Source organism: Pteropus alecto, unplaced genomic scaffold (assembly GCF_000325575.1).
Source record: "Pteropus alecto unplaced genomic scaffold, ASM32557v1 scaffold177, whole genome shotgun sequence".
Taxonomy (NCBI): Eukaryota; Metazoa; Chordata; class Mammalia; order Chiroptera; family Pteropodidae; genus Pteropus; species Pteropus alecto.
Window position 1 is genome coordinate 6,740,658 of NW_006442207.1, and position 23,663 is coordinate 6,764,320.

The following is a 23,663-nucleotide window of genomic DNA, read 5'->3' on the forward strand; positions in this document are numbered from 1 at the left end:
AAGAGTCACAAGGGACAGAGTGGGTGGCCCGCGGTGGGCTAGACACACCAGGGCGACGGCTCTGGGAGACACTTCAGGGGCGTTTTCATGAGTCTCTGAGAACAAATCCAGGCAACGTGGCCTGCCTGGCTTTCCTCCCTCTCTGGCTTCAGTTCCTGTCCTGGAGGTCAGGGAGGCCCCACCTCGCAGGGCCTGCTCTCCCTGCTCCCGCGGTGCCAGGGGTGTCAGAGCTTCTTTTCAAAGTGGGGTACGATTCCACTGTCCTCAGGCCTCGGGCTGCCTGGCCCCTCCGTCTCCTTCAGGCCCTCCTCGGCCAGCTGGGACAAGTACTTCTGTGGTGGGAAGACAGGGACAAAGGAGGAAGGGAGAGGGTCAGTGGTGACCTGGCGGGAGAGGAGAGAAAGGGGTGTGCCCCCCCATCATCTAGCCTATTAGGTGAGACCCCCTCACCTGCCTCCCCAGCTCCTTCTGGAGCTCTAGGACCCACAACAAGCAATGCATTTACTTGTTCTCCCTTTATGTTCGTTTATAAGCAACACACGCCTCCCGTCTCCCGTAGCAAACCTAGGAAGTACGGGCCCTAACAGTAGCAAACCCTTCCACAGGCCTTATCCCGTGCAAGCGCCATCTGCTTTTCTTAACTAAACTCATTTCATCCTCACAACGACTCTACTTGTTTTCCAGAAAAAGCTCCAGGATCCAGGCTGCATTTCCACCGTGTAAAGGAAGAGGGAGGACAGAAACGCTGCCCTGTAAAGGGTGCGAAGAACAGACCCGCAGCCTGATGTTTCAGACCCCTGACAGCCTGTTTCCGGTGAGGCAGGCCGGCAGGTGGAGTGCCTTGGGGGTCCTTCTGCGGACTTCTGTTCCACATTTGGGACTGCCTCACTCCGCCAGGACACTTGCCGCTCAGACTGGCCCCCGGCCAAATGTCAGGCCGCTCCTGGGAGTCCGGATTCAACACAGTGGCAGAACCAGAAAACGCCTGGGGCCCCAGCTGGGTCCTCTGGCTACTGGGCAGCAAGGAACAGCGCAAAGAGCACTGAATTAGGAGTCAGCAGAGTTAGGTCCAGCGAAGTGGTCAAGTGTGTGGGCGCTATTGTCAGATGACCTGGGTTCCCATCCCAGCTCTCAACAGGCAAGTCACCCAATATCTCTGACACCTGTAAAGTGCGGGTAATAATGGGAACTACCGCATAAGGTAGCTTGATGTCCAAGAAGCATTTGTCATGGCGCTGGCACGGAATAAACACTCTGTAATACCGCTCGTTATCGTGAGCGGTCAAATTTCAGGGAAGTCACTCATCTCCCAGGCTCAGATGCTAATCTGTTAAATGGAAGAAATGGCGTCTTTCCCCTCCTGGGTGATTCTGAGAGTCAGAGGACATGATGCACGTAAGACGACTGGGTCTGCCTGCTCTCTGGATGCGGCTGCGGCTGCAGCGGGCTCTGAGGGATGGGTGAGACTGATGGGGACAGGGCAGACCCCGGAGCCCTGCGGGCCAGGCTGCAGAGGGCGGGCTCAGCCCAGGGAGGGAAGGGCGTGCTCAGGAAGGCAAGTGAGTGAGTGTACTGAGCACGAGAACTTTCCTCTCCAAACCCGGAGCCCAGCAGGTGTCTACTTTTCCTTTCTGGCACTGAATCCTGAGCACCCTGGGTGGCTTCTCACAGGGCTATGACCAGCAGTGGGGCACAGCAGGGGCTGTGCAGAGAGAATGCAGGAGGCTCCTTCCACCTGCTCCCTGCCTCAAAGAGCAATCCCCAACCCCCACCTCAAGGCCTCCTGCTGGGGCTGAGTTTACAAGTTGCTTGACTTAAGTGTCTGCCAGCACCTGCTGCTGGGATCCGAATTCTTCACTTTTCACACATGTAACTTGGGGCAGGGCAGGGTGGGCGCGGCTGTGTGGACAGACATTCTGTCAAGGCCACTGACAGAAACTCTAGCTTCCCAACAGGTGCACAAGGAAACCTGAACTGAGGTTGACAGGTGTAAGGGGCTTAGCCACCGTCTGGACCACACATGCCTGGAGACCACAGGAATGGCTCTGCCCGGCTGGGAGAGGTGAGTCTGCCTGGGGGTCTGACCCAGAAGCCCAGAGCACAGTGCAGCTCACTGCTCTGGTAAAAACACAAGATTTAAAATGAGAGGCTCCGGCACTCTTCCTGACTCCCTGGGTGACCTTGAGCTGCACGATCCCCTTAGAGTCTACACAGACCAACTGATAATGCTGAATGAAATCATAGGTTCTCACACTGAGGGGTCAGAACGTGCTGGAAGGATTTTTAAAATTCAGATTCTCAAGCCCAGCCCTAGACAGAATGAATAAGCAGGTAAAAGATAGGTCCAGGAAGACACATTTATAAAAGATGCCAGCTGTTCTGAGAACCAAGGAAAATCAGGACGAGATGATCTCCAAGACCCCGTCCAGCCCCGCCGTTCTCCAGGTTTCATCTCGTTGGGGGATGATATCTTCAGGGTAGGTGGCCGCCCTCAGCTGGCTCCGTGGAGCCTAGTCTGAACCCTCGGTCTGGCCAAGTCAGGCCTTCACTGCTCTCCCTCAGGAGATGTTGGGACCTGGGCCCCAGACCCCATGGCATCCTCGGTCATGAAGCAGCTGCTCTCTGGAGGGAAACCAAGAGACTTAAGTGACCCGAGTTTGGGAATTGCAAATGACAGTCCCTTGCAGCTGGTGACCCGGGCCATGACATTATGGGTCTCAGTTTTCAAGACCAGCTTAGTAAAAAGAGGAAAATGATTAAGAATCAGGTGCTCTGTTTCCAGGCCTGTAACTCACCACCTGCATGGCCTTGGGCAGATCACAGAGCTTCTCTGGGCCGCAATTATAAGAGAATTGGCCCGCATTTGAGTTTCTTAACTAGGGGTACACTTCAAATCATTTAGGGAACTTGCTCAAATTAAATATTCCTGGGTCTCCCCAAATTGTGCTGAATATCTGACCTAGTATATATACTTTTAAAACACTGTCCAGGTGATTCTGGTTCACATCTCTGGTTAAAAACCACTAGATGAGCCACTCTAACGATTTAACTGTAACAGTAATGCCTGCTCTGGAATTAGGGGACTGCCACCCCTAGGGTCTTCCTGAGGCCTCATGTGTCAAAAAACTACTCTAATTCCTTGTAATAAAAATAGGAGGTGGTTTAAGACACTTACCATGCTTTCTGATATACCGTGCTTTCTATTAAGTTAGTAAATCCCAGCCTATACCAGAAATTAATTATGAAAACCACACTCTAATGTGCTATATATTACTTAGGTGTACATCATGGATCATATTATTATATTTCATTGATTTTAAGATGTCTTTCTTCACACATTAACATCTCTGAAACTGGGATGCGTTTGACAGTTAGTGGAGTCTCACCGTTTAATTTGCCACATTTTTTCCTTGTTGGTATCAAAAAATAGTGTGTTTTACAACTTATGGCACCTTAGATTGGATGAAATACGGTATATAGAGTATTTTTATTTGTCGCCTGTTAATATATTATAAAAATTAATTTATCTATTGCTTATCTCCCACACTAGAATGGATACTCCATGAGGGCAGGGGTTTTGTCTGTATTTTTTATTTTTTGTTGTCGTATCCCCAATGTCTAGAACACTATCTGGTACATAGTATGCCTGTGATAAAGAGTTGCAGTATGGATGAATATTTAATTAGAGCCTAATAGTGACTTGATTCTAGCAAACAGGAGCGCTGTACTGGGGAACATAAAAACAGAGAAGTATCTGCATCTGGAACACCCAGGTCTTGGAAAGGGTCAGCCCCAACCATGGTGAACGTGAACTTGAATTATATTCAGCCTAGCGGGAGAGGCAGATACAGAAAACCCAACCCAATATCATGTTTTAAGTACCAAAGTGGGGACAGATGCTCTGAGAGCAGATGGGAGGCAGCCAACACGTGGAGCAGCCTGATGGAGTCAGGTCTGAAAGAAGAAGAACTCTCCATGTGGTGGAAGGAGAAGGAATCGCAGAAACAGAGACTAGAGGACTTCTCTGGTGCTAGGCAAGGAAGGCCGACGGGTACCTGTAAGTTCCTGTAGTGGACAGCACTGCGACAGTGGCTTATCTTCGCCATCTCCTCGCTGGTGTAGAACAGCCCACACAGCTTGCAGTAAAACCCGGTCCTGGGCACCACGAACTCCACCCCTGCAGAAGGATGGGGGACGGACAGGTAGGCCATTAAAAAGGCGATGGGAGGCCGCTGTGGTCCTGGCTGCTGTGGTCCTGCAGGTCCTGCAATGAGCTCTGTCCCTCACATGCTGTTGACTGTGGCTGGTCGCCTGGCTTCTCTTCATTTGCAAAAGAGGCACAAAGAGAACAGCACCTATTTCATTCACAGGTGGTTGTGAATGTAAGGAATGGAGAGCTTGGCAAGTATATGCTCTGCAACTGCCTCTGAGAACGAGGTCCTGGCTTTCCGATGACCTGCCTGTCTCTGGGGAAAGGAGGAGGAAGGAGGTTTCTCACACTTCACTGTCGGATTTCACTTCTCCACACCGTACCCCTCTGTGCCGTGCCGCGGCCTTGGCCAGGACTCTGGAAGAATGCCCTCATTTCTGTTTATTTTAGTTATGTTCATTAAAGAAACTTTTAAAAATAAACAAAAGTGAGGAAAAATCACCCAGCGTCAATCCAATCAAAACGCGTTCTTCCACACTACCTGTACGTAAAGACTTTTGGGGACGGGAAGGGGCAGTTTCAATTGTACCCTAAGTGCAATCTGCCTTCTCCCTTTTCATGTAGTAGAGCATCACAAACATTTCTCCGTCTTTCTCAGTCTTTACATCTGAACCGACCATTAATAGTATTTTATTTGTCATTCATTAATATAGGTCCCAGGATTCTGGGAGGCCTTTTGATTCTAAGGAAAGGAAACAGCGGCCTGACAGCCAGAGAAATGACAGTGTCACAGCCCAGAAAATTCATCTTTGAAGGGACAGTGGCTGGTCCAGCCTCCACCAAGGCATTTTGTGGGTCACAGTTCATCTTTTGAAGACACAGTGAGGAGACTGGAGAGAGCCCAGGTCTGAGAGGGTGCAGACCAGACACTAAGAACCTGTGTAACCTGTGGACAGTTGGCTGAACCTCTTGTGGGTCTGTTTCCTCGGGCACCTGATTGTAAAGCACCAGCCAAAGAGTAGGGTGTGAGGGCTGTAATAAGCAAGATCCACCACGGAACTAGAGAGGGGCTGGCCGCTTTCAGTTCCTGCTTTCAGACTGGGGATGTAGCTGAGTGTGCACTGACACACTTCAGCTGGGCTTTGCTGCTCCAGTGGGGGTGGGAATGGTTGGAGAGCTGGCCACAATGGGTGGCGGGGAGAGAGGAGCATGGAAGCAGCTCACTAGGGAGACAGGCCAGGTCTCCGCCAAGGCTGTGTGTGACCACAAGTCTGGGGCGTCCTTCACTTTCCTCCTCCCGCCTCCCATGAGACAGAGTTGAGTACACAGGAGACTCTGTCATAGAGAAGCAGCTTGGACTTGTAATTACAATTTTTTTTTCCATTTCAAAGAAGCCACTTATCGGCGTGGAGGGGCAGGCCTGGAGGGAGGCGGGAGCCCAGGAGGCCTGCCCACAGCCTGCCCACAGCCTGCCCACAGCCTGCCCACAGCCAGCCTTGACAGATTGCTTCTCTGTGGTTTAGGGCCTGGGCAGCCTCCTCAGCTGGTTTTCTCTAACTGCCACGTAGCACACTGCCATGCCCTCAGCAGTCTACAGCAGTCCCCAGAAGTGAGGGGACCTCACTCAGGCCCAGCTGCCCAAAGGGAAGCTGAGTGTCTGTCCCCTCTTCACCCTCCTCCCTACTCCCTCACTGCAAAGGATGGAAAAATGACCCCAGCTTTGCTCGTGGGTGGCCAGTTCACCCCTCTGCTTCACCAGTGGGCCTTGGCTCCTGGCCATGGCTGCCAGAGAGGCATTAAGCAAGGCCTGCTTTCATCCTGTTCCTGTAAAATAGTGCTTCCCCTTGCTGCTGCTCTACAGGGAGCAGAGGCCCACACAAGAAAGATAAAGGCACGTGGAAAACGAGGAGCACCACCCGGAGGCCACCAGGCATCGACACAGGCCTGCGACCAGAGCCACCCCCTCTGCTCTGTGCCAGACCCTCCGAGATGGGACAATTATGTGGTACCAGGAAAGAGGCCTTGGGGTTTTCACTGCAGACCCCGGCTGAGGCCTCTAGAATCCTACAGGTTACCCAGAGGCCCTCCAGTCCTCGTCCTGAGTCCCCCGGAAGGGGCGCAACAGCCTCAGAAGCCACCACAGCAAGTGAAGCAGGGCTTAGGCTGGCAGCCCTGCCCCTTTCAACCAAAGTGGCATGGCTACCATCTGTGGTGTTATGGGTGAGATTTCACTTGAACAAAGGCTTCCACTGCCACAAAAGGAAGGAAGGAAGGAGGGAGGGAAGGAAGGAAGGAAGGAAGGAAGGAAGGAAGGAAGGAAGGAAGGAAGGAAGGAACGAAGGAACGAAGGAACGAAGGAAAGAAGGAACGAAGGAAGGAAGCAAGCAAGCAAGAAAGAAAAAGAAAGAAAGAAAGGATTTGCCTAGTGCAGAGGAGAATAATTTCTCTCTACCCTCCTAGGTTCTATGGCTGGGCCTAAGAATTCAACTGATAGATAAGACATTAACAGGAGAAAAACATACAAATTTCATCAAAAGGAAAATAAAGGCTCGAAGGAAGGAAGGAAGGAAGGGAGGGAGGGAAGGAAGGAAAGAGGGAGGAAGGAGGGAGGAAGGAGGGAGGGAAGGAAGGAAGGAGTGAGCTTGGAATTTAAAGTCAGAGAGCTAGCTCTTACTTACACTGTGTGACCTCATTTACATTAATCACCCTCCCTGAAAGTCATTTCCTCATCTGTAAAATAGGAATAATACTACCACAAATGTTGCTGTGGGGAAGCATCCATCATTTTTCCTGGTGCTCAGGAAATATTAGTTTCCAGACACATGTTAAACATTCCTCCACAGAGGCCAAGTGCATCGCACCGGCCTTCACACCCTCCTCCCTGTCACCAAGGCTGCCTGGGGAACCTGTACTCCACAGTTTGGCAGCAACTCTTCCCGGCTCCCACCCAGCAGCTGGTCAGAAGTACCAAGCAGTCAAAACACAGTACTGGGGAAGGAGAAGTCTGATCGGGGAGGATCCCTAAATGCCTGTAGCTCCCCTGAGTAAGTGGGAGTTGCCACAGACGTTATAGTGCCAATACTGCTTCAGGACGCCTCCAGAGTGTGAGGGCCAAGCGAAGAAGCAGCATCAAGAAAAACTGCCACGGCCCGGACGAGTTCTGGAGCCACTCGGTCCTCCCATTTTTCAGCCTCTATTAAGGATAATAATTAAAGCTGCATTTGCCTTCTAATAATAGCTCCTGGCGCGGGTAATTATAACTCTGTCATCCTGGTACAGCCTGGGATGGGTGGAGGGGGAGCTCACATTTTGTAGGCAATGCTCTTTGGTTTTGGTTAAAAGGAGGCCTCAGCAGGCTCACTGTGGCTGGGGTCACCGAGAGCTGGCCTGAAACCCAAGGACAGTGCCCTCCCCCATGCCCACTCCAGACCCTGAGCAAGGGGACTTCACCTCCCTTTCCTCCTGATGGTATGCTCAGTCCTTGGCATCCCTCATTCCACATCCCTGCTCTCCACAAGGACAAAGAGTCTCCACCCATCTTTCTAGAAGTCTCTCTGCAGTCGTGATTGACCCTGGAGGGTGAAGGGTTATGCAGTTATGCAGCCCCAGTGAGGGGAAACATAGTAGGTTTCAAAAACTACTTCATGAACAAATAATAACAGTAGACAATCCTTTCTAAGTACCTCTTACTGGAAGACACTAAAACCTTACAAGTATTCATCCATTTAATCCTCAAAATAACCCTACATGGGAGGCTTCTTTTACCATGCCTGATTTATAGACGAAGAAAGCCAAGCAGAGAGGTAAGCTGCTCTTTGTCCCTGAGCCAGCTGGTGTTTGAACACAGGGAGTCAGATGCTAGTCTGTCCTCTGAATCAGTGAACAAAATTGTCTTTCCTACACTGTGCTGCCTGAACCGAGAAACGGGAGTGCAGAGTGGTGTCACGTAAGAAATGCCCCGTTCTGACCTGTGTGGTCTTAGGTACGTCTCTGGACTTTAGTTTCTTTATCTGTCTAATGTGGAAAATAGTACCGTACCCCTAGGCCCCCAGAGATGAATAAGATAATGGAGCTCAAAGCTAATCGAAGACTACGATCCAGTACAAATCTACAATCTGTACAAAACTACTATTGTTCCCACACTGGAAACAACCCAAATGCCCATCAATGGGTGAATAAACAAACAAAACACGGCTTATCCATATCTACAATGCAATATTCCTCTACAATAAAAAGAAACCAACTAGAGACACACCCAACAAGATGGACGAATCTCACAATAATTACTCTGAGTGAAAGAAGGCAGGCAAAAACAGTCATACTGTATGAGTCCCTTTATAAAATTCTAGAACCAGTATTTAGTGACAGAAAGCAGATCAGTGGTTACCTGGGGACGGAGGTTTGAAGAGGGAGCGATTACAAAAGAGTATGAAGAAATTTGGGGGGTGATGAATATGTTCGGCATCTTGATTGTGGTGATGGTCTCACAGGTATATACATTTGTCAAACTGATCGAAAACTGTACACTTTAAATATGTGCGCTTTGTTGTACAACAATGACACCTCCATAGAACTGCTTACAAAACAGAATGAGACACCATTTCCTCCTAACAGATTGGTAAAGATTAAAAACTGACAATATGCAATGTTGGCAAGAAGTGGAGCATGAGAACTCCCACTCAAGGTTGCAGTAAAAACTAGTGTCATCTCTTTGAAATGCAATTTAGTAGCAATTATGAAAATTTAAAATGCGTGTATGACCCTACAGCCCCCAGGCCAGGATGCTGTCCTACAGAATCACTGGCACATGGACAGAGGTAACAGCACATAGAGAAGGCGGCAGAGCACAGAGGAAGCTTGCTTCTACGGCCAAACTACTGGGGTTTAGATCCTGACTCCAATCTTCGCTGATCTTTTAGCTTTGAGAGCCCGGATCTCAGATTTCTTATCTGTAAAATAAAAATGGTACCTCCCTCATAAGTGTTTTGAGAGAGCTAAATGAGATAATACATGCAAAATACTAGGAACAGTGCCTGCATGGAGAATGATAAAAATAAAGGCTTAGCTATTATCGCATTTTCATGAAGGGAAAACAGATTAAAAACATCCTAAATGTTCATCAGGAGAATGATTCAGTAAGTTATAGTACATCCTTCAAGATGGAATGTTTGCAGTGGTTAAAAAGAATGCATATTCTGTGTACTGAAGAAATCTCTGAGATCCACTGTTAAGTTAAAAAAGCAAATTGCAGGACATTATGTATATAGTGTGAACCTATTTTTGTGGGAGAAAAACTTTTCAAGGATATGACAGTCACTACCTCTGAAGCTGGAGAGAGGTTGGGGGGAAGAGATATGACAATATTTACTTTTAGATGGTTCTTATTTTTTAAATTTGTCACAATAATCTTTCACGCTTTTTACAATGAAAAACAATAATAAAAAGACAAATTATAAGGTAATAGAATTTGCTATTAATTTTTGCCATGTGTGTCAATTAGAGTCCAAGTCCTTGGATGTTATCCCCAAGTGCCTCTCACAGTGCCAGGTACCCGAGAAGTGTTTCTGACTGAACGAATGCATGAAGAATGCATGAGGGGACCAGCTGGCACCGCTGGAAGGCAGCCTTTGCCTTCACACAGTCATCGAAGTTCATTCTAAGGTCAGTATTTTTTTCCTCTAGTACATGGGAGGCTATGCATCAAACTTATCCCTTAAAAAAAAAAAAAAAGATTGCTTTTCAATCTGACTCTAGGAAAACAGTACACTTGGAAGACAGAAACAGTAAAAAAAAATAAATAAATAAAAAAGTTTTAAAAAGAGATAAACAGAAAAACTTGATGAAATGGGCAAGCCTCCACATAGATGGCCCTCCCTGGCTGAGCAGACACGTGGTCACCGGCCATCACATCACACGACCCACGCTTATCCTGCTTCCTTGTGGTGCCTTCCCAAGCTCTCCCTCAGAGTGGCTGCTACTTCTTTGTCTCACTGCTTTCCAACCTTTCAAAGTCAATGCAAAGACAGGAATGGGCTGCAGTAAGAGGCACTGGGTTAGAGATGGTGTCTGAAGCTCCCAAGCAACTTTCTTAAAGTGCCTTCACTCCCTACCCTGAGGCTCTATCTAGCTAACTCTCCTCTTTGAAAGTGTGTCCTAGGTGATTTTATTATTAACTTCCCTCCCTCTGCCTCCAACACTTCCACCATTGAAAAGCCACTGACCTGCTCCAATTTCAGATTATAAGTGAGGAAACTGAAGGCTCAGGAACCCCCAACCCATCCCTCCCCATTCTGAGCCACCCCGACTCTCAGCACCACCCCCACTCTCGGCCAGCTGCTTCCCTGGACAGGTTACTGATCTCCATTCTGCCTCTGGCTGGGTTGCCTTCCCTTGGCCCTGTGAGTTGACAGCAACTCCCACTCCCAAAGCCTGTTTGGGAATAAAGCATCCCCCCACAGAGAAAATGGTCTCTCTAAGCTCTGGCTCCCAGGGAGGGGCTGTTCAAGGCCTGGCCTGGCGGCATGAAGTATCCATCTGCTCTACCACGGGAGACTGAAATTGCAAGAGATGTTAAAGTAGCACCTTGCAAATCTGAGTTATTGCATCAAGCATGAAAAACGAAGTGACAAAAAGCCCTCTCAAGCTCTTAGAGGTTACTAGGAAACCATCATCTCCTGGAGCTGCATTCTCAGGGAGGCCTGTGTAGTTCACCCACCTAGAGGAATGCTAAGTTCACTGAACACATCCTCTGGTTCCCAGGAAGGCAAAGAAAGGGGTTGTTTCAGCTCCACTTCAGTGTATTCCGGTGACCTCACGTCCAGAGATTTCATTTCCATGTACCTGGAGTTTTCTGCAAAATGTTGAGTCAATGCAAAAAAAAAAAAAAAAAAGAAATGAAACACAACATGCCTCCAAGAATTCCTGCGATTCTATTCCTTGCACTGTGTGATCGGGACTGATCCCTTGCACTGCTTAATAACATGGGGCCAGGGTGAGGACTGCTCATTAGGACCCAAGTGCTATAATTAACAGCTTTTCCCAGTGTCAGAAGAATGCACACTTAAGAAAACTTGGCAAATCTTTGCATCAGGCCCATGGGGGATGGGCTGCTGATGCCTTTGCTTGGGATGATCCAGCCCCACAACCACCCCCCACCCCTCGCCAAAAAAAGAAGCATTACCAAAGGGCAGAAATTGTGCTGACGTCCACAGGCTGGCAAGAAAGACCATGTCGTTCTCACACCAAGCTTGTCGAGGTGTGTTATTAAAGATGAACACCAAACACTGGGTACGCTAATGAGCCACGAACACCAGTGCATGCTGAGACCGATATCGCAGAAGAAAAGGGGTTCCCCAGAGCAAGGTGAATGTTTTTCTCCTTTATTCTTGCCTTCTCTAGCCACAGCCTAGGCCTCAGCGTTTCTCTAGCAACAGGAAGGCAGCTCATGACAGAGTTTCCATGGAGACACAGATTCACGAAGGTGCAAAACAGCTCAGGTCAGCCTGACATGGAGGAGAGCCCAAGCCTCCAGCTCGCCTAACAGCTTGTGCCAGCCACAGAGCACTGGGTCGAAATGTTTATTTTGAAGCTTTTCCTCTATAGTGTCTGCCCCTGACCCTTGGCCCCCTTACTTTAGCCTCTGGAATGCTGCAGGCCTTCTGCGAAATGAATCTTTAGTTATTTTCACAGAACGAACACCCAGGGCTACTCCCCCTCCCTGCTCCCGGCGCACTTGTTGGATCTTAGTTTCCACTTGGCAGAGGAGACAGGGCTTAGCCTATTTTAAACCCTGTCTTTCATGATGTCATAGTGCAGAGCACACACAAACCACCACCTTCCATGGAGGCAGAGGAGAGTCCAGGACAAGCTCGTTTTATTGTCAGGCTCTGGAGAAAAGTGGGTCTCGGGCAGTAAGAGGGGAACGGGCTGTATCCCTTAGTGAACCCCTCATTCTTCCCTCTGCCTGCTCCTTTCTCAGCCTCCCATGCTCTCAGCCCCTCACTCAGGCCACACAGAAATAATGGCCTGGGTGGTCCTCTGTCGTGCAAGCAGAGGCTGCTTGCTGCCCCCCGGGGGAACTTTGGCTGATAACTCAAAACCTTTGCTGATTTTAGTTGTCAGAGTCCATCTGGGCTCCTGTAAATTCAGAGAAGTCTGTCCTATCTGAGTTTGCTTCTCAGAAAATGTGTGGCCTCCTATCTGATTTCCTTTACATCATCTGCCTAAAAGCTCTAAGAGTTTAGCCAGGCTTTTAGAAGCTTGCTTTCTGCACCAGCCTGAACGCCGGTTGAAACCTCACATGTGTTCATTCCAGCCTGCACACGCCCTCCTCCCTCTTTCTCGAAGTGAACGATGGTCCCATCGACCCAGCCACACGGGAGAAAAGGGAGGTAGTTACCCTGGGTTGACACTCCTTGGCAAGCCTGGCTTTGGAGGCTGGCTTCAGTGGGGGAGCTGGCTTTCTCTTCCAGGGGGCTGCCTTCACGAGCCCCATCGTCGGAGGTCCCCCTGGCTTTGTCATCGTCAAGAAATGGACTAGGCTGCTGGGCCCTCTCCTCCGCTGGCTTGGGGGAAGACATTTGCTGGAGTGCAGGGGACAGACGAACATCTGAGCTCTCTGCTCCCTTTGCCTGCTTCTCGTAGCAATCTGAACCCTCCAGCAAGAGGCCTGTCTCGAATTCAGCTGGCTTCTGCTCAGCCTCCAGAATTAGGCCAGGCATTTCCACGTCCGTGTCACTGGGACAGCTCGTGGAAGCAGAAGGTACTTCTTTGGGCGACGTGAGGCTGATTTCTGCAGCCCCGTTACCTATGGTTTTGGCTCCTTCCTTGGTGAAATCCTTGGCTAAGTCCAGGTGTAAGTCGGTTGTCACATAGGGTCGTATTTCTGGGCAGACTTTGTCCTGGTCAATGGGCACGATCTCTTCCAGCTCCGGGATGTCGGGCTCCATGATAAAATCTTCTTCCTCCCCCACCTCGTCTACTGTAACCAGTTCCTCCATGTTCGTGGGGTACCAGCTCTCTCCCTCTGCTTCACTGCCACTGTCCCAGTCCTGATCCTGAATAAAAATGTAGAATGGGGGTCAGAAGGTGGCTGAGGAGTGGTCTTGGTCTTCAAGTGGAGGGCACAAGCTTTAGCCACAGGACCTCTCAAACCAGAAAGATCCTGATGTCCTTACTTCTACCTGGGAACACTTACTGGGTAATTAGAAGCTGTAAACTGCTCAAGTCCCACGTCACTGATTCATCCCTAGGACAAGGCTCAAAACAGCACAGGGTTTGGAATAAGCCTTTAGTGCTTAATCTACTACGTTTAAAGTGGCACAAAGAATTTCAACCCCTGGTACATCATAGGTGCTCAATAAATAATTTTTAAATGAACAAATGGATGATTAAGTTATAAACTCTAAATAAATCAGCTTGCCGGAGCTATTTCCTTGCACATAGGGGCATCACTAAATGTAACTATGGCAAAGTCCCCCATAAAATTCCTCCAAGCACCATCTCCCAGCAAGGGTGCGACTTCCATAGCCTGGCTCACAGTGGGCCCCTCCTGAAACTCGTGTCCCCAGTAGCCTACGGACCCAGCAGCCAGATTTAGGAGATCAGCTTCCCTGACAGTGATACTCATCTTTCTGCCTCTCCTGACCGGTAAGGCATGAAGCAGGCCATGTTCCAAGGACATTTCTTTTGGCCGCGGCAGCCGTAGCACTGTAACTGGGTTTTTCATTTTAATTATGTAAAATAATCTTTACGAGCACAGGCGATGTCTCATTAATCCCAGGGTCTGGGCCTGCTGAGGTCAGGGCCCTAGATGGAGTACTCAAAGCCCTCCCTCCCATCCCAGCCTCTCCCACGGGACCTTCCTATTTTGGGAGCCTGGCTCCGAAGCTCAAGTCTTTTTTCGGGGACATGATTTCTCTTACGAGCACAGCCAAGTTTCTGGAGAGTACGACAGAGTCAAGGCATGTGGTCGAGGATCTCCCCAGAAGGGCTGTGCGGACAGTCATTCTGCCAGGAAGTGCTGGGAAGACAGCTTCATTCATGGAGCCACTGGTGGGGTCTGGGACACGTCCCATGCGGCAGGCATCACTGGGCAGACTAGGCGCCCAAAGGCTGTTGTGCAGACATGGCTACCCTGCCGGCCTCTGAGACACACTTTACCTTCTTTGTCCTTGTGTTTTCTGGATCAGAGGACTCGTCTTCTTTCTCCTGCCTGCCCACTGATGGGGGACTTCCTTCCATGCCTTCTTTCCCAGCCTTACCCAAAAAAGAAGAGAACAAGCCAAATCAGCAGTCAGCAGTGGCAGAGAAAAGAGGGAGTCAAGAGAAAATGAATGGTATTGAGCACGGCTAAGAGCTGTTGGATGTGTTGCACATATATTTCCTTTACCCTCATAAAGCCTCTCGGAGGCATGTGCTATTATCGTCTTCATTTTACAGATGAGGAAACTGAGGCTCAGAGAGGTTAAATAACTTGTTCCAGGTCACACAGACAAATGAAAGCCCGAAAGTGTTTTAATGGCTGGCCTGATGCCTTTAGGAGGCCAGAAACGCCTCACAAACTGGGCCCTTTTTGCGGCTATGAAATCTATAGACAGTGAGGATAAGTAAAGGGGCCGACGGTGAACGAACCCTGGGGTTAACAACCATTATGGTGACATCTCCCCAACACATCTATTCTTGGTCATTAAAAAAATCACATCTGGGCTACTTACGGGTATGAAGAGGGTTGTCGCCCCATCAGTGGCCCTCTCACCTCTCTTTTGACCCATCTCTGGCAGAGAGCTACAACCCGAACTAGCCTTCCCTTCCCTTCTTCCTTCTTCCTAATCCCTCCCTCAATTTAAGTCCCTCACGATAGCGCTCACATCTGGGAAATTGAACCATTGAAAACGAATGTCTGGTTTGAGAATTGGATCTCTGTCCAGCCTTTAAAACAGGGGTCATCAGCAAACTGCAGTCCTCAAGCCAAATGGGACCTAGGGACTCTTTTTGTACAGTCTGTGAACTAACCCTGCTTTTCATATCTTTAAAGACTTGTATTTGAAATGATTATATAAGTACCTATGTAATATCCTCAATTATGCCTCTTGGCCTGTATAGACGAAAACACTTACTATCTGGTGCTTTGTAGAAAAAGTTGGCCAACACCCGTTTTAGAAGTTTTTGGAGGTTATTCTCCCATGACTTTGGCCACCCGATCAATGACTATTCCTGGGGTTCCTCGGGGCAAGTTGCATTTTCCGGACACTTTGGCTGGGGCTGGCTCAAAGTTAATGACTCTACTTCTGATTTCTTAGGAGCAAACACACCCCTCTTGAGCTGAGAGGAGCCAGGTGGGGCAGGAGTTCAGGGCTGACTGGTTTAACCAGTTATTACCTGCAGGGGAAGACAGTTCAAACCCTCAAATCCTGAGCCTTTCCAGTGTTTGGAGAAGATTCCATCAAAATCCCTGCTCAAGCCTTCCACGCTAACCCAAGTGCAAAGCATCTCCAAATGCCTTTTTAGCCATCAGAAGCCATAGCTTCTACCAACAGAGGACCACTTTTCTTTATTTTTATCTCCCTGAATAAATCATCCATGGCCCTCCCTTGTCAAAATAAATAATCCCTACCCTTCCCAGGCAGTCCCTACAGCCACGCTCCTAGGTCAATACAGTAAAGAGGCCCCTTCAGTTCCAGCTGGGAGAGGCAGGGACAGCCTGGCTGTGCCAGAAGCACCCCCACCAGGCGCAGGAAAGAGAGCAGCACCTTTCAGTGCACTCCTGGCCCTGGGATCAATTCCAGGTGAGAGTGACAGCTTAAGAGGAACAGATAAATGCCACCAACACCCACTGCCCACACCAGCTCGTGGGTCAAGACACTAGATCCCAACTGTTGCAGGCCGGGTTCTCTCACCACAGGGCTGGGGCCACCACTAAACCACCTTCTATCTGGTCTCCCCCTTCTGCTGTGTAGCCTCCTCCAAAGTCTATTCTCCTCAAGGCAATCAAAAATGATCACTCCAAAATGCAAATATCATCGTAACCTCACTGCATCTTCTTGCTTAAACATTTCATTTGCTTACCCTTAATATTAGGATAAACAAAAATTCTTAACCTGCCTCCAAGGCCCTGCGTGATGTGGTCCCTGTTGACAAATGGATCTTGCTGCCCACCATCCTAACCCTGGCTCTCTCGGCTCCAGCAACACTGGCCTCCAGCCACTGGGCCTTTGCACGTGCCGTTCCTGCTTCCTGTGCTCCTTCCTTTTCACCCAGTAAATATTCAGCATTCCTTCAATCTCAACAGTCACATCCTAACCCAGGGAAGACTCTGATTCATTACAGCACTGATGGCACTTATGCCTCCATCTCCTTCTTGGCACTGAACACTCAGCCCTCCTATTCATTTGAGGAATTATTGGATTAGTATGTCCTTCCACTAGACTATGAGCTCTATGAGATCAGGGGTCATTTCAGCTTCACTCAAAACTGAGCCCCGGTATTGGGCGCTCCGTGGATACTGGTCAGTAAAAGAACGGAGATCTGCAGGAGAGGGTAGAGTGAGTAGCAAGCTCGCACCTGCCTCTTGGCGTGCCTGCGTGTCTGGGCTCTGAACTGAGCATAAGTGGTTTTTCTATTCCTCCCTCCTATGAATTGCTTATACTGGGGACTGCATTCTGGGACCCCTGGGCTCCAACTGGCCCAAAGACATGCTTCGAGCTATACAGTTTCTAAAAAGTAAGAAATTTCATACAGCTATCTAAACTTTGGTCTGGTCTAAGAAACAGATCAGACAGCCCAGGGCAGCCACAGAATGAAGCTGAGCCGTGGACGACTGTCCCCAAAAGATAGGAGCTTCCTCTTAGGTCTACCATGGTTCCGTCTCTCCACATGGTTTCTGTCATATGATCTGGATTGGTGTCACCTGCCTGCCTTTCCTTCTCTGGGCATGTGGCTCTGTAACCCTCGAACTCCCTTCCAGTAAGGTAGAGAAGTACTTCTTTCCCACGTTCTCCCTGGGCAGTGACTTGATTTCTTCCCTCCTTCCTACGGTCTCGTGGTCAGGGTCGGGGGTGGACCAGGCCGCACACAAACACGGAGCAGCTCTCGCACCAGCTTCTGCAGCACGGGCTCTTTCTCCAGAGGGTTTCGAATGAGCACAAGCTCATTGAAGTCCTAGGGCCGTCTTGGGACCACACCCACTCCACAACTAAGCAAACTGAGGGAGAGGGGAACAGGGCACAACCCGGTTCTCAGAAGCCAGGCCTTTGCCTCCAGAGTCTGGGTTCAGTCACCCATTCCTTCAGCACGCACGGGTTGAATGCCTGCTCTAACCTCGGGACTAGGGACAGCAGTGAGCACAGCAGAAGGAGATCGGCACTTCCAAGAAAGGGAAAGCAGGGAAGGATCAGAAGTGGAACACTGTGATTGTATGCAGTGGCCAGGACAAACCGGTGGAGAATGTGACAATGAGCAGAGACGAAAGAAATGAGAAGAGACCCATGTGGACTTGCAGGGGGGTGGCGGGGGTGGGGGGGAGTGGTTGCTAGGCAGGGCCCTGTGGCGGCAGGTGCCTGGCCTATTAGAAGAGAGGCAAGGACACCATCCTCAGCCCTGTCGCCTTCATTCCCCGGTCCTGTCCCTGACTGCTGTCAGGCCTGGGCAGCCCTGTGGGAATCAGAGATGTTCTTGAGATCATGATAGAGTTTGTTTTACTGCTGTTCCACTGAACAGTGGGGAGCTGCCTGGCTTCAAACCCATGGAAACAATCTGCTGAAGACCTCAACAGGGGTCTACTTGACCCCATTTTAGGGCCATTAGAGGTAGCACCAACTAGAGGGACAGAACTCTGGGGAAACCCACAGGGCTTTCTGGGAATCTCTTTTTGCATCAGGCACCCTTGGGGTGACCTAAAGTATGTGTCACCTTAAATGGGCAAGGGTTTGTAAACCGACAAAGGGTAGGTAAACAGCAGAAATAAGATTACCAAATAAGTCTCAGAAAAGTGAGTAGGAGTGTGAAGGGGTGGCCCCACCCTCTGCTATGGGGACAGAGGTTTCCAGGCTTGAGCCTTGCCCTTGCTCTCTGCCCCTCTGTACCTATTCTTGAGTCACTGACATGTCACCAGCACCTCGGACACTTTCAAGCATACAGAGTCAGTTCTCTGTACCCTCAGGTTCTCCCGACTGCAGATTCATTCAGCCATCCGCAGACAGAAATTCTCAGAAACAAAAGTTACATTGTTGCTAACAAGTGCTATGTAGCTAGGCCAACTTGTTCAGATGCCTCTCCTGCAGATCTCCAACCTATGATGGTTGCATCTGTACTGAACATGTACAGACTTTCGTTTCTTGTCATTATTCCCTATACAGTATAACATCTATTTATATGGCATTTACATTGTATTAGGTATTATCAATAATCTAGAGATGATTTAAAGTATCTGGGAGGATGTGTGTAGGTTACATGCAAATACCACACTGTTTTATCCCAGGGACTAGAGCATCTGTGGATTTTGTTATCTGTGGGCAGTCCTGGAACCAATCTCCAGGGATACTGAGGTAGACTACACACACTTCTTAAAAACACCCACCGGTTCACAGGTCCTGGGATGTCAAGTCCTCAGGGATGTACACAAGGTCCTTTATTTCTCCCATCCCAACTTCCTAATCTCATTTCCTGAGCTTCCCTCTGCTGGGCCAGTCAGGACAAATTGTGGCAGACTTGAGATGGGCAAAAAAAGATTACTAGATTTCTGTGGAATGCTGGGTAATTGTCCAGTATAAGGGTATCTGGTTTTACAGGAGTCTGCACTTTATCTTGAACTGAGCTACTTTATCACTCTGTAAATTGCACATGACTGATAGTCATGCAAATGATTCTTGTCCATAGAGATGAAAGGAATTTTATCTGGTAGAGATGCAATTGGTTCTGGGTTCCCTATGGAAGAGGCCAGTTTTGCCTCTATTAGCAAATTCATGTCCACATTCCTGATCTCTTCTGCATGTTGCCTGGTATTTAGATTCTCCTTTGAACTGGCTTTTAGATCTTATTGGTTCCCTCATTCATTGAGTTAAATAGCATCTTTGACATGTATTCATTTTATGTTTGCACGAGAGCCAAGATTTTACTTTTTAAAAACAGGGTCCTTTAACATGCCCTAAAAATAGTCATGTTGAGTTAGCTCCAGGTTCTTCAAAATGGTCTTTCTTTCTCACTTTGCCTTTGCTACTTCTCAAACTTACCCCAGTTTCAATGCCCAGCTCAAACGTCTCCTCCTCTGTGCAGCTTTCCTCCTCTCCCTGTGCAGTTAGGGACCACTGAGCAGCTCAGCCACTACCCTACTCCAGCATGGGCCCCACTGTATGCACATGGTTTTTGTACATCTGCTTCCACCATTAGACCTTGGTCTCTGCCATAACACAGACTATGTCTCATTCACCGTTGGACCCTCTATGCCTTGCACACTACCCAGCAAAGTGGCATGTTAAGGTAGTGGCCAAAAGTGAGACTCTTCAGTATTCATGAACTAGAGAATAGGGCTCCCTATTTGGACTTAGTATTGTCACCAACTCCTGGGTCAGACTAGAAGATATGCATTCAGGATTTTAAAAACTGAGTTCTTTATGCAGAACCCCTAACCTCCATTATTCCACTCCTACTGAAATGTAGGTGGTTCTGGCAGGAAAGAAGTATAAGCCAAGTGAAAATATAAACCTCATACACAGAGTCCTGGGGACCAATGCATGAACTGAAGTCACGTAGCAAGTTATAAGCCCTTTCAGGTGCTTGAATGAAAGATGCCAGCCAACTGCGGAGCATTTTTATTACAAGAGAAGTAAAACATTGTGGACAGTGTCTAGAGAAACAAATCAAGCCCTGGACACCCAGTATAATTTAGTGGGTGACAGCTGCTTCTCCTTTACTGCCTCCCATTGACATCCTGGGATTGGTAGATGTTTTTGGCAGGAGAGAGGACTGAGCAGACCAAAGATCTAATCTCCCTTGGCAGCGTCTGTTGGTGCAAACGCCTTGGGGCCACTCCACCCTGGACAAACAGGACTACAGAAGGCCTCTGCATCATGTCCCTCCCTAACTTCTAATAAAGGCAGCAGGGTGCTATGGCATTTGGAGCCAGATCACCTAGGCAGGTGTAATTCTGGCTCTGCTATTTCCTGGCTCTGTCTCCTTGGGCAACTAACTTAAGCTCTCTGTGTTTCTGTTTCCTCATCTATAGTAATAATATCATGACTGTTATTACCTTACAGGGTTGCTGTGAGGATTAAACGACTTGATTGAGATACAGTATTTAGCACTGTGCTTGGCACAGAGTAAATATTCAATAAGTGTTTCATTCATTCAATAAATGTTCATCGTCATTACATTAACGTTTTTATCCTTTGGGACCTGCCTCTCCTTACCTAGGGAGGATATTACATCGTTACCTCGTTCTCTGCCATTCTGCTTTCTTTTCTATCATCAGCTCCTTCTTGGTCTCTGTCAGGTCTCTTGGTTCTGTTTTTCTCACTCTGCTTCGACTTGGTGCTCTCGGGGGCTCTGGTGACCTTTGGCTCCAACCCGTCTTCCTTGCCTGCGTCGTCCAGGTGGGGGTGTCTGCTTTCCCGCAGCCTGGCCTCCTCCTTCCTCCTGGACCTCCCGGGGGCATCCTGCTGCTGCTTTAGATACTTGTCCGGTTTGCCTTTGGGCTCTTTACGGTAGTAGCCATCCTCTCGGCTTTTGTAGCCTGATGCAGAGTGGAGTGGGTTGGGGGACCCAGACCTCAGGTGCTTTTCTCGGTGGCCTCTCCCTCCTTCAAGTCGCTCGTCTAATTCGGCTTTTTCGAGTTGCCGGGGGTAGTGTTTGCGATCATGTGTCCACGTGTCTGTCCTGTCCCTCTTGTCCTCCCCGTTCTCCCTCCAGGGGCCTGGGTCTCGCTCTTCCTCCCTCCTGGCGTAGGGAGAGTGTTCCCAGGAGTCCCGGCCATTGCCCCAGTCAGCCCTCGAGGGGCCTAGAGGGCTGTGGGAAGAGCTGCAGGAGGTGAAGCTCGGAGTGTGGGACCTTGGGGACAGTGACCGGCTCACTGGACTGCGAGACCGTGGCCTTTCAGAGCCATATCTGTGCGGGAACAAAGGAGCAGGTTTCAGAATCTGCACCTCCCCAGCCCGACACCCAGACACCCCCAGATACTGTGCATGTAACCCCATCTGACCAGATGCTCTTCACCACAATCGTACAGGCCGCACAGAGAGCGGCCCAGGAGGACGCTGTCTCCCCACCTGGCTTCCAGGGGCCGGGGTTGTCCCTAAGCACAGCCCTGGCCGCCGTCTGCCCCTTTACTCATCCTCCTCTGGAACAGGGATGAATAACCGGCTGGTGTGGCTCAGCCCCATCTTCCTTCCTCTTGGAAGTGAGCTCGCTTAGGGAGCAGCGGACTCTCCTCCTGGGAGTGTGCGGGGTGGGGGTGGGGGTGAGGTCGCCTTGGTCTAGGCTGGTGGGCGAGGCTGCCTAACCCTCAGGTTCAATGAGCCCGCTTCCTGGCTACAAGACTGAAGCATCCCTCCCATCTCTCCATAGCATAAAACAATCTCTGGACCTCTGCTTTCTTTTTTCTCATCTCAGCTTGTTCAGATCCTGGGCATGGAAGAGGGAGGCTAATTACTAGGTGGTGAGAAGGAAAAGGACAGGCTCAGAAATACCAAAAACAAAGAACTAACTACAAAGGCATTTTTGGATTAGGAGAGACCTTAGAGCAAGGGTTCCCAACTCCCAGGCTGCAGGCTGGTACCGGTCCATGGCCTGTTAGGAACCAGGCTGCACAGCAGAAGCAGAAGGCGAGGGGCCGGAGAGCCAGCAAAGCTTCATCTGTATTTGCAGCCGCTCCCCAGCGCTAGCATCACCCCCTCAGCTCCACCTCAGATCATCAGGCATTAGATTCTCATAGAAGCATCGGTCCCTGGTGCCAAAAAGGTTGGGGACTGCTGCCTTAGGGCACTGACCTGCCAGTTTCTCAGATGAAGAAACTGAAACCCAGAAAAAGACCCTGACTTGCCCAAGGTTCTAAGCAAGATCTCCTGGTCACCCGACCCCCAACCCCTGTCACAGAACTGCAGGGGCACCATGCAGCTTTACACATGTCTTAGGAAAACCCAAATAACCGTGGTTAAAAATAAATTCCAGACAAAGACACAAAACTCTCAAACCGGAACAGCTACATACAAAGATAGATACGCACATACACACGCTCATATACACACACTCTGAAAGTCGTTCGATTGTTTAGCAGATAAACTGAGTCACATCCCCGATATTTTAAAAGGATAGGCAATTTTCATATGGTTCCCAAATACAGCAAAACCATGCAGCCCTCACTGACCAGGGGACCCCAAGATTTGGCTCCCTAGGACCAGGCTACCTTGACCATCACTGGGGAAACAGCCAGGGCACAGGCCTCTACAGTGAGGTTGGAGCGCCGTCTGTGGCAGCCCTGGGTAAGAACCACAGGATGTGCCTGCCAGGTGCCCACTCTCTCTGTTTTCCACCTTGGCTCTCCACAGAGACTGTCTTCGTAGGGCAGTGGCAGTGGTAAACGTGCAGCCACAGTTTGGCACGGTCCCAGCTTCGGTTGGAAGAAATGAGTTGGAAAATGTTCCGAGTAAGTGACTGGTCAAGTCACTGCCTTTTTTTTTTTTTTGGAGCATCTCTATTTCTGTTCCTACATCTACATTTAGCTCATAAAAAAAATCAAGATCTGGCTCTAAATAGAATACACACACACACCACTTTCAGGCTGATTTAACAGTATAGACTTGCCCCTAAGAGCCCAGTATCAACAGAACACCCCCCGCCCCCGCCCCCGCCCACCATATTTCTTTCCAACAAAGAAAGAACAGCTGAAAGAAAGCTTAGCATATTGCATTTTCCTGAGGTTTAACCTGAGCAGCACTTCTGGACTGGACTGGTGCGTTCTGATGGAAAGGTAGGGCCCAGGAAGGTTGATGGTCAAGGCAGGAGCAAGGGCAGGGCGTGGCATGACGCAAACACACCTTAGAATGAGTAACAGGAGAATCTTCCAACTGCCCAGCATCTCCCCCTGAGACCTAGGGCCAAGGCCTCACCTGTCTGTCTCCCGGAACATGTCCCTCTCTCTTTGGGAATGGATGTCCTGGATGATGGCAGCCACGTTTTTCCCAGGTTTCTAGGCAAAGTCAGAGAAGTCAAAGTCATCATCAGACCAGAGACAGCCTTGCAAACACCAGAGGGAAACAACTAGGACTCAGGTTCATTGACGCCAACTAAGGAAAAGTGCCTTTTTAGAGGAAGAAAAACATTTCATCCAGGGAGAAGGCGTGTGAGCCCAGTGCTAACGACGGTGGGGTGAGCAGTCCAGGGGGCATGGCGTCTACTGGGCTGGGGAAGGAAGGAGGCTGGTACTCACCACCCATGTGCTGGAAAAAGTAGTATTTGTTCATACCTGCCTCCCACCCCTTCCTGAACAAAAGAAAATATCTGAGATGTGAAAGGAAGGAAGGGA

General features: G+C 49.4%; 1 protein-coding gene across 1 annotated transcript in view; it reads right to left on the reverse strand.

Moving 5' to 3' along the window:
* Nucleotides 1-76: 76 nt before the first annotated feature.
* Nucleotides 77-23,663, reverse strand: part of RBM20 (RNA binding motif protein 20) — a 57,998-nt gene continuing 34,411 nt past the window's right edge. The window contains exons 12-18 of the mRNA XM_015596316.2: nucleotides 23,248-23,327; nucleotides 20,578-21,247; nucleotides 14,312-14,407; nucleotides 12,549-13,206; nucleotides 10,866-11,000; nucleotides 4,056-4,177; nucleotides 77-332 (exon numbers count right to left, since the gene is read on the reverse strand). Of these exons, the coding sequence (XP_015451802.1) occupies nucleotides 225-332; nucleotides 4,056-4,177; nucleotides 10,866-11,000; nucleotides 12,549-13,206; nucleotides 14,312-14,407; nucleotides 20,578-21,247; nucleotides 23,248-23,327 (1,869 nt within the window). The 3' untranslated portion in view covers nucleotides 77-224. The remainder of the gene's footprint in view (nucleotides 333-4,055; nucleotides 4,178-10,865; nucleotides 11,001-12,548; nucleotides 13,207-14,311; nucleotides 14,408-20,577; nucleotides 21,248-23,247; nucleotides 23,328-23,663) is intronic.